The 11,346-nt window shown below is 43.3% G+C and overlaps 1 protein-coding gene across 1 annotated transcript; it reads left to right on the forward strand.

Moving 5' to 3' along the window:
• The first annotated feature begins 8,005 nt into the window (after positions 1–8,005).
• LOC118406737 (salivary glue protein Sgs-3-like) lies at positions 8,006–11,124 on the forward strand. The gene is made up of 2 exons (XM_035807033.1): positions 8,006–8,364; positions 9,512–11,124. The coding sequence occupies exons 1-2, from the start codon at positions 8,253–8,255 to the stop codon at positions 10,618–10,620; spliced, it is 1,221 nt and encodes a 406-aa protein (XP_035662926.1). The 5' UTR covers positions 8,006–8,252; the 3' UTR covers positions 10,621–11,124.
• Positions 11,125–11,346: the final 222 nt, after the last annotated feature.

An 11,346-nucleotide genomic window follows, 5' to 3' on the forward strand; every position in this document is an offset into this window, starting at 1 on the left:
GGGTAATCTAAACATGACAATCTTTACACTGTAGAGAAGTGTAACACTCAAAAGGAACTGTCAATGTGAAATTCTATGTACATGTACATTTACTATTAATTTTTTTTTAAATTAAGGCGTTTACTGAAAAATTCACAAATCACATACTAGTAAGGGTTTGGGCTGTCTACCTAAATACTCGTACCTGTTGTTCAGGTACAGGTCCGGACCTACATGTAAATGTAAACAAACACTAACACTAGTAAGTAGTAACAGGTAATCTAAACATGACAAAATCTTTATAAAGAAGTGAAAAGTCAAAAGGAACTGTCAATGTGAAATTCTATGTACTATTAATATTAATTTTATCATACTTCATAGCCTAAGGCATAAACTGAAATACTTACCTGTAAAATTGTTTCTAGGTACAGGTTTGGACCTAAACATCTGTGTACCTGTACTAGTACCTGTACCTAAGCAAATTAAAGCACTATATATAGGTAAATCCTGGATCAATGATCATCATGATGATAATCTTACGGTTGAAAGTAAATTATACTAAATAAGAAAACTCGGAAAGAAATTGTTTTGAGATTCAAATATGCAATTCCAGATACAAAGATGAAATTTTATCATTTTTTTTTAAATTTATGAAAGACAGTTAGCTACATATTTAAATTACATACAGTGTATACTAATTAAACTTGGTCTAGACCGGTACCTTAAATTTAGTAGGTACACAGTTCTAGTTAGGGTACATGTGTGCACTGTGCACTTAAGCGGTATGTACGAATAGTTTAGTATTGGTTCAGACATGCCTAATTGCTTTGTGAAAGGGTTTTTGTGTTTCTCTACAAAGCACAAGTGTACAATGGTCTACTGTGATAGTAGGAACATTGTGAAGGAGAACTCAGGTACATGTACATTGTATGTAGTGGGCATTAGTGTCTTTCAGGGCAGTTTGTTGTTGCTGTGAAGATTATGTAGTAGTACATGTAACATCTACTTTTTTTCTAGTATTGAACGTTCCTTTTACAAATATGAAAGAAGGAAGTAATGCTATTTTGCAAAGTACATCTACATGTATGCGAATCAAGTACGTGTTCCCATTTTCACAAAATGAAGCAAAATTTAACAAAACTTTTTGCAAAGGGAACAGTAGCTGAAACTGTGAAAGGGATAGCTTTTCATTTTTGGCAATGCTTGGGTAATTAAATTTAGATAATTAAATTTTGCTGACTTTCTACTTTGTTTACTAGATGTTTTCTATGTACCCTAACTACGCTAGATTTTTAGTTCAGGTGTATTGATGCACCCATCCCCACAAATGAATTTCGAGCACTGTAATATGGTGTACTTTGATGTATCTGTCAACTGTCAATGTAACTGTAATCAAAAGTAGACCAAGCTTTGCTGGACATGTATACTCAGGGCTCGAAATAATTTTTCTGCATACCTGCACTGGTGCAGGTAACATTAAAAAACATCTGCACCAGACAAACTTTACCTGCACCACTCTGAATTTAGGAAGTATGGATCGTAATAAATTTTTTTCTTTTATACTTTATAGGTGGTAACAGTCAATGCAGCTAATAGCAATCCATATACAGCTACATTTTAGGACATTTAATATGTATAAAACACAGTACATGGACCAGTGCAGGTTAGGTGCAGGTTGACACCAGAAATACCTGCACAGCTCCAATTTTACCTGCACTAACCTGCATATGTAGGTGGTATTTCGAGCCCTGATACTAGTACCCTTACTACCTGACTGCAGAACAACAACAATTTGTAATAACCACAGGGTAACTGACCAAGATGGTGATCTAAAGTCCCCCTCCGTCGAACGTTACAAAATGATGCCAAAAGTTAGAATTTGATACAGTTGAGGACATGGCATGGGTGATACCTTTTCAAGGCAAGCAGTCGACAAGTCGACGTATGCAACAAAGTTGCATCTAAGATCTAATACAGTATCTTTTCTGTGTTCCCCAGGATGGATTCCAAGCCACCAGTTTTGCTGCTCTTGTTTGCGATCATCGGTGCTGCTTCTGCATCAGAGCCCAGTATGGACAGTGCTCCCTCAACTTCACAGCCGGCAAGATCATCAACTTAAGAAAGTCTAATTTGTTCTTTTTTGTTTTTTTCTAGGATGGATTCCAAGCCACCAGTTCTGCTGCTCTTATTTCTAGTCATCGGCGGTGCCTCTGCATCAGAGCTAGAAGAGTATGGGCAGTGTTCCCTCAACTTCACAGCCCGCAAGATCATCAACTTGAGAAAATCTAATTTGTCTTTTTTGTTTTTTTCTAGGATGGAATCCAAGCCACCAGTTTTGCTGCTCTTGTTTGCGATCATTGGCGCTGCTTTGGCATCAGAGCTAGCAGAGTATGGACAGTGTTCCCTCAACTTCACAGCCCGCAAGATCATCAACTTGAGAAAATCTAATTTGTCTTTTTTGTTTTTTTTTCTAGGATGGATTCCAAGCCACCAGTTTTGCTGCTCTTACTCCTGATCATTGCCACTGCTTCTGCATCAGAGCTAGCGCAGTATGGACAGTGCTCCCTCAACTTCACAGCCCGCAAGATCATCAACTTAAGAAAGTCTAATTTGTCTTTTTTGTATTTTTCTAGGATGGATTCCAAGCCACCAGTTTTGCTGCTCTTGTTTGCGATCATCGGCGCTGCCTTCGCATCAGAGCTAGCGCAGTATGGACAGTGTTCCCTCAACTTCACAGCCCGCAAGATCATCAACTTAAGAAAGTCTAATTTGTCTTCTTTGTTTTTTTCTAGGATGGATTCCAAGCCACCAGTTTTGCTGCTCTTACTTGCGATCATCGGTGCTGCCACTGCATCAGAGCTGTCGCAGTATGGGCAGTGTTCCCTCAATTTCACAGACGGCAAGATCATCAACTTAAGAAAGTCCAAGGAGCTAGGCGGGGCCATCTTCCTGTCCTCCTTCTCCTCGGACAGCCTTGAGGATTGTTCCCACAGCTGCTGTGACGACACTGCAGGTGAGACCTGTGGATTTTACAAATATTAGATATCTCACAGTACGTGTTGTTCACAGAGTGACCTAGTCTCACTAGAGCACTAGACTAGGTCAGAGACTGCGTAGATCTTCTCGGTCCTTACTTTAGTGCCACTTTGTAAGACTTAGACACATACTAGTACCTACAAATATTAGATATCTCACAGTACATGTTGTTCACAGAGTGACCTAGTCTCACTAGAGCACTAGACTAGGTCTGAGACTTGCATAGATCTTCTCGGTCCTTGCTCACTCACTCACTCACTATCCATGGTTAGATTGTACTGCTGCTGGGCTCCCTGACGCAGGGGTAGGCAGCAGTCGGCCAGTCTTCACACTCCGCTTCCATTTGGCTCTGTCCAGTGGGTCGACCCCTGTCAGGCCGCACTCCTTCAAGTCCCTACTGACACAGTCCCTCCAGGTTTTTCTAGGTCTACCACGACCTCTGTTGCCAGTCACTTTCAGTTTGGTGATCTTATTAATGCAGTCACTCGATCTTTCAACATGCCCAAACCACCTAAGGCGGCGGGCCTGCAGCACTGAAATGATGTCCAGAATACCAAGTTTATCAAGTAAGCTAGATGAAGGGGTCTCATCCCGGGGTTTGACACCACAAATCCATCTGATCATCGCACGGTCATTGCGGCGCAACCGCTGTAGATCCGAGGTGGTAGGTGCCCAGGTTTCACTCCCATGGAGCATGGCCGCACGTACACAGGAGTCAAACACCTTGCCACGGGTTTTGAAGGGTAGGTGCCTGGAAGTAAGGATGGGCAGGAGCTTCTTGAATTTACCCCAGGCAACGCAGGATCTGGTGGTGACTGCAAGCTCACATCCGCCACCAGCACAGAGCATGTCCCCAAGGTAACAGAAGCTGGCTTCCACGTCCAGGACCACTTCATCCACTGTGACTTGTGTTGTAGGGCGGCCATCCAGTGGCCTAGCTTCCCCTCGACACCTCGGACATGTGTAGTTCTGAACAGCTAGCAGACTCCCTCTTATGCCACAGCATCTCTTGTGGACCCAGAAGTTACAAACTGTACACTGGATGGAGTTAGCACCCACCCCGGAACGGCATACAGCACACGGGAAAGATCCAGTTTCCTTCAGTTTGTTCAGTCCTTGACCAGAAATCATGATCTTTGTCTTCCCCATGTTAACCCGCAGGCCTTTGCGTTCCATGCCCGACTTCCATGCCTTCAGTCTAGCGATGCATTCTTCCAGGGTGTCTGCGATGATCACCAGGTCGTCTGCGTACAGGAGCTACCAGGGGACTCCAGTGCGGAATTCACGAGACAGGGCTTCCAGAACGAGGATGAACAGCAGGGGGCTGAGGACAGACCCCTGGTGAACGCCAACACCAACGCCGAACTCCTCGCTGTACTGTCCGTTCACTCGCACACGGCTCCTGGCATTTGCGTACATGGCCTGGATCACCCTCACGGCCCACTCCTCAACACCAAGACTTCTCAGTGCCCACCACAGCACCCTTCTGGGAACTCGATCGAAGGCCTTCTCCAGATCAACAAAGGCGAAGTACAGAGGTTTGTTTGCGGCTATGAACTTCTCTTGCAGCTGGCGCACAATGAAGATGGCATCGGTGGTGCCTCTGCCAGGCACAAAGGCAAACTGAAGGTCGTCGATGTTGACCATCTTACGAATAGCTGAGTCCAGCACACGCTCCAGTAACTTCATAACATGGTCGGTGAGCTTGAGGCCTCTGTAGTTGCCTCGGTCCAGAGCCTCACCTTTCCCCTTGTAGAGACTGAGAATGATGCTCTTCTCCCACTCAACCGGCACAGTTCCGTTCCTGAAGACCGCTTCAGTCAGTTGTCTAGTCAACTCGATGCCCACCTCGCCAGCTGCCTTTAGCATCTCAGCGTTGATGCCAGAAGGGCCCACAGCTTTTCCAAACCTCATCTTACTCAGTGCCTTGCTGATCATCTCAGTAGTGACTGGTGGAGCAGGTCCTACAACGGGAGCAGCCTCTGGAAGCTCATCCATTGGCCAGTCAAACTCCACGTTCAGGAGCCTGTTGTAGTGTTCGACCCAGGCCTTCATCTTATCCTCGTCGTTGAGGTAGAGTTCACCTGCATCGTTCCGAACGCACATGTCGCGTACAACATCCTGGTTGGAACGCTCCATCTGTTTGGCAACGCGGTACACATCTGCACCTTGAGGATCGATGACAGCAAAAGTCTCTTTCTCTGCTGCAGATTTGGCCAGCCAGACAGCGTGCTTTGCAAGGCGTTTGGCTTCATTGTAGGCAGTTTTTGCGACCATTGCTTCCGCAGTTTTACCTTGCTTCCTAAGGGAGTTGAAGACCTTAAACCGTGCCCTTTTCTTGGACACAGCTTCTTCTACATGGTCATCCCACCACCAGGTCTCAGGTTTCCACAGATGGTTCTTGGAGTACCCACACACGCTCGCAGCCGCTTCCAAGAGCGGGGTCTTCAACCTTGACCAAAGATCCTCTACCTCCCCACCAGTGCCATCAGTAGTGACTGCCTCAACTTTGGATACAAAAGTCTCCCGGAACTCCCTAGCAACAGCGGTGTCACGCAACTTCCAAGTCCGCAGCCGAGGTGTAAACTTGCGCTTACGAACTGCAGGGGTGCGTACTACAAAGTCACACACTAACAGCTGGTGCTGTCGAGCACACTCCTCACCGGGGATGACCTTTATGTTGGAGACAGCCTTTCTGAAACTCTGGCGGAAGAGGATGTAGTCAATCTGGGTCATGTGGTTTCCAGAGGTGTAGGTGACCAAGTGGGACTCCCTCTTGACGAACAAAGTGTTTCCGATGAGCAGGTCGTTTGCCACGGCAAATTCCAATATCCTCTCCCCTTCAGTGTTCCGATCACCAAAGCCATGACCGCCATGGACCTCCTCAAACCCCTGAGCGTCCTCACCAACATGACCATTCCAGTCTCCGATAGGAAACACGGTCTCAGAGGCAGGTATCTTGGCGATGGTGCTCTGCAGCTGGTCGTAGAAACGCTCTTTCTCAGCATCCGAGAGTCCGACCTGGGGCGCATAGACGGAGAGGAACTGTTTAAAATATATGTTACATGATCATGAATTGGTGGAATGGTCAAATAAGTACTAGTAGGCTGTTTGCCTTGCATTCTGTAGATCTTTGGCAGAGTTCAGTGCTGTCTCCAGGAACCAGGACAGAATATTGCTTTTCTTCCCTTACATCCCCAAAACCTGAACTTCAAGACATGACACCAATGAAACTGTATTTTTGTAAGCTTGAGTTGGAAGGACAGATAAAACAGCATTAACATAGGCTCCCAAATGAGGGGGGATAGCAATAATGAATGAATGAATGAAGGCCTTTATTGTACATTCATACCCACTGGGTTTATTACAGGTCACAACAAATGGTACAACATGATATAATGATACAATGAATCTACACTACTCAAGAATCGTATTCTACTGCGTACATTCGGCTTCTTCTCGTTTCTTTGTGATATTGAAAATGTAAGAACAGATATGCTAAATATAAGTAAAGGTTTGTCTAGATTAATAACGAATATAAATTTGTCTATATTACTTAGTTGTATGAAATGGGGGAACATGGATTCTATTAGTTTGTAGAGTTCAGCTCTCTCTTTCTTGTACAAACTACATTCTACTATAAAATGATGGTCGTCTTCTAACTTATCTAGATTGCAGTATCTACATATTCGTTGTTCTAGAGGAGTGCGGTTATGTCTTCCGGTTTCGATGTGTAATTTGTGGCAACTGACTCGTAGTTTTGTGACGGCCGTCCTGTGCCAAATATTGTCAATATCCAGGTATTGTTCTACATTATAAGTGGACTTGAACAGTCTGTAAGACCTCAGTTTGTTTTTAGCGGATCCACCTTTGTTGTCATTGTGTATCTCTCTTAGAAAAGTTTGAAAATAAATGTCTTTCAGGCGCTGATTGATAGAATTGATAATTTGAGACGAATTTGTATTAATGCAAAACTGGAGACAGTCTTGACTGAGTCATAGCAATGACTTTGAAAACGGTAAAACGATACATGTACATGCTGCTTCCTCTGCTTAGCACTTAGCATTGGGGAAACAGTATTTGAGTTAAACACACGGCTAGCCCCCTTCTGTAGTGATCGCACAAAGCTGTGTGGACCAGGGGCTAGAGAAAAGGAAATGGACATCACCCTATGCACCATCTGGTGAGGAAAGAATTTTATTTATTTATTTTTAACATGTATGTTTACAACTTTCATGTCTGTTTTCCAGGCCAGTGCTCCGTTGCTGTGTACCACAATGACAGGAACATGGACAACTGTTACCACATCAACTGTCCTGATCCCCAGGCCTGTGTGTACCAGGATCTGGCAGGGTACACTCTAGCCATCATCAGCAGGGCTGTACCACAGGCTGAGGCACTAGGGGGGACCTCCACAGGTTGGTTTATTGTTTATATTATATAAAATGAACAAGTACTCCCAAAAATTGTTTCATCAGGTTGGTAGAATATAGGATATAGGAGAATTCTGGTTGTGTAAAAAGAATTCTCCTATATTCTATCAACAAGTACTAATAATAGTGACTAATAAAAAACATGACAGGGTACACTTTAGCCATCATCAGCAGGGCCGTACCACAGGCATAGGCACTAGGGGGGACTTCCACAGGTTGGTTTATTGTTTACAACATCAACAAGCATTTTTACAACTATACTTTAAGTAGAGTTTTAGCCAGCATCTGTCCTTTGATCAAACTTTGATGCTGGAAACAGACAAAACTTTTGCACCTTCTGTCCTCTGTGACGGATAAACATCGGCATGCCGTGTCTACCCGCAAAATTTGCCCGTCAAAATAGAAGAAATTTCAGAGGGTCTAGATTTCAAAATTTTCCTGGGGGAGCATGCAACTGCCTTGATCCCCAAGCCTGTGTGTACCAGGATCTGGCAGGGTACATGCTTGCTATCATCAGCAGGGCTGTACCACAGGCGGAGGTGCTAGGGGGGACCTCCACAGGTTGGTTTGTTGTTAACAACATCAACAAGCATATTAACAAGTATATTCTAAGCTGGGTTCTAGCCAGCATCTGTCCTTTGACCGAATTTTGGCGCTGGAGACAGACAAAACTTTTGCACATTCTGTCCTCTGTGATGGACAAAAATTGGCATGCCGTGCACGTGTCTACCACCAAATTTGCCCCTCAAAATTGAAGAAATGGCATTTCACAGGGTTTAGATTTCAAAATTTTCCCGGGGGAGCATGCAACTGCCCAGACCCCCGTCCTGTATGTACCAGGACCTGGCAGGGTACACTCTCGCTATCATCAGCAGGGCTGTACCACAGGCGGAGGCACTGGGGGGGACCTCCACAGGTTGGTTTATTGTTTATATTATATAAAATGAACAAGTACTCCCAAAATAGTTTCATCAGGTTGGTAGAAGATAGGATATAGGAGAATTCTGGTTGTGTAAAAAGAATTCTCCTATATTCTATCAAAAAGTACTTAGTGACTAATAAAAAACATGACAGGGTACACGCTAGCTATCATCAGTAGGGCCAGAGGCACTGGGGGGGGGGGGGACTTCCACAGGTTGGTTTATTGTTTATATTATATAAAATGAACAAGTACTCCCAAAATAGTTTCATCAGGTTGGTAGAAGATAGGATAGAGGAGAATTCTGGTTGTGTAAAAAGATTTCTCCTATATTCTATCAACAAGTACTAGTAATAGTGACTAATAAAAAACATGGCAGGGTACACTCTTGCTATCATCAGCAGGACTGTACCACAGGCAGAGGTGCTAGGGGGGACCTCAACAGGTTTGTGTATTGTTTATAACATCAACAGGTACTCCCAAAAAGTAGTTTCATCAGGTTGGTAGAATATAGGATATAGGAGAATTCTGGTTCTGTAAAAAGAATTCTCCTATATTCTATCAACAAGTACTAGTAATAGTGGCTATCAAAAAACATGACAGGGTACACTCTAGCCATCATCAGTAGGGCTGTACCACAGGCGGAGGCGCTGGGGGGGGGGGGCCTCCACAGGTTGGTTTATTGTTTACGACATCAACAAGTACTAGTAAGAAGGGCTAGTAAGCTTTAAAGCTTTAAACAATACAACAAAGGATTTGTCATTTTTCTAACACTTAAATGTGCTGTATACTACTGTAACACACTATTTTATAACAGTACCTTAGTCTATGGCTAACTTTAGATTTCTAGCCAGTTATACAACAGAGTTTTTATAATTTTGCTGTATACCAGTTACTGTTGTATAAAAGCCTATGGCTAACTTTAAATTTTCAAATAAGTTATACAACAGAGGCTTTAATATTTTGTTAGAATTCCAATCTCCCCTCGGTGAATTCAGAATTCTGGATTGCAATCTGTACTGTGACACATATAGTGAAGTAATGTTATAATTTTATTTGTAACATTGTTTTTGTTATATTTTGTTGAAAAGTAAAATATAATGGCATAACTGACAGTTTTCCCACTTCTTTTATCACCTGACAGAAAAACCTGCCACTGCCACCACTAAAACAGCCAGTACAAAATCCCCAGAGGTTAACGTTATACCCGAGGAAAGGATGTTCACAGAGAAGCAGCAAGAAACCACTACAACAAAATCCGAGGTCAAACTGACCACCGAACAGCCTGGTACTGTTGCACAACCACATACAAATGCCACAGAACAACCCGGTACACCACAACAGACAACAGCTGCTGGAGGACAACCAAACCTCGGCTCGGAACAACCGACCACTGAACAACATGTTCCCGATACAGAACAACAGACAAAGCCTGCAACTAAACAGCCTAACCCTGGTACAGAACAACAACAACAGATGTCAACCAAGCCTTCTTCCCAACTGACCACTGTTACCAAAACCACCACCACACCGAAGACACAGTCAACTCAAACCTTCACACAGAAGCAAACCACTAAAACTACCACCACTTCTGTTGTTGGTAAGACAACAGGGAAAGTTGAAGAGGCCTTGCAAACTACGCAAGCAAGCAAAACACCAGAAGTAGCCATACAGGAAATCAAGCAAACCACACCATCTATTGCAGCTTCTACGCAAAAGCCAACAACCAAGGTCCAAACCGTGCCACCTACAAATCCACCGCCAACCGAGAAACCTTCTCCGAGCCCTGTACCAAGTACTAAACCAACCACCACTACATCCAAGCAAACGCAGGCTGTTACAACCAAGGCCAACCCTGTTCCTGAAGCCACAGCAGCTCAGACAAAAGCCAGCAGCACCGGTAAGACCCCCGATGTCACAGCAGCAGAAACACAGCCTCCTACAGCCCCTACATCAAAACCTGCAGCAGCTACAACAAAAAAGTTGATGCCAGAAAGCACAGCAAAAGAAGACCACGCTGTTACTCCAGCTAGCCTGGGCTCCATAGGCCCGCAAGTCGACCACAGAAATGAGTCATTGTCCGCGGCTGACAAGTTGGGAAAGTCGTCTTATGGTTCCCTCATCGTGGCCATGTGCTTTGGACTGCTGTTTCTGTTCGCAGTCATCGTTGTTGTCGGAAAGAGGTGGTATGAAAGCTGGCAGAGAAGGCACTACTCGAAAATTGACTATTTAATCAACGGCATGTACAACTAAGCTTCAGGACTGACACATCAAAAAACTTCTCTTTTTAATTATGTTCCATAGACAATGGTCTATGTAAAGCATAATTTGTAGTCAATATGTTCTACTTGTACATGTACATGTTTTCAGTTTCAAAAGATGTAGATGTTTGTTTGCAAGTTGCAAAATTTGTCTCTCTTACTACTTATAATCAGAAGTGTGTATATGATAGCAAAGATAACAATGTTAAACATGTAATAAAGTGCCTAAATAATACAGTATATATTTATGAAATTTTATCATGACATTTGGATTTGCCTTGCAAGAATACAGAATGTACTTATGTCACTACAAGATGATGTAAACAAGATGCCCATGACAAAAAAAAAATTTCTACGATTCAATCATAATTTTTGACTGAAAAGTGATTGTTTTGCATCAATTTGAAAATAGTGTGTGCCAAGCAAGATGATAGAGCAATGCATTAAGATAGACCCTTTTGTTGTTTCACTTTCAATAGATTTTCTTATCTACTAAGGCCACACCAATTTAATTTCTTGGTTCACGGATTCGCTCGCTCCTATTTTTTGGAAAAAAAAAATGAAAATAAAAATTACCACTCAGCAAATTTTCACCATTAATGAAACCATTCACCAACTTTCTGGTGTAGCAAACATAAAGACTGACACTACTTTTGTAATTTTCAATGAACAGGTGCTGTTTCTGTACAGTAATAGTGTTTTTGTACTTTTTTCAAGA

The sequence above is a fragment of the Branchiostoma floridae genome, chromosome 19 (assembly GCF_000003815.2).
Source record: "Branchiostoma floridae strain S238N-H82 chromosome 19, Bfl_VNyyK, whole genome shotgun sequence".
NCBI lineage: Eukaryota > Metazoa > Chordata > Leptocardii > Amphioxiformes > Branchiostomatidae > Branchiostoma > Branchiostoma floridae.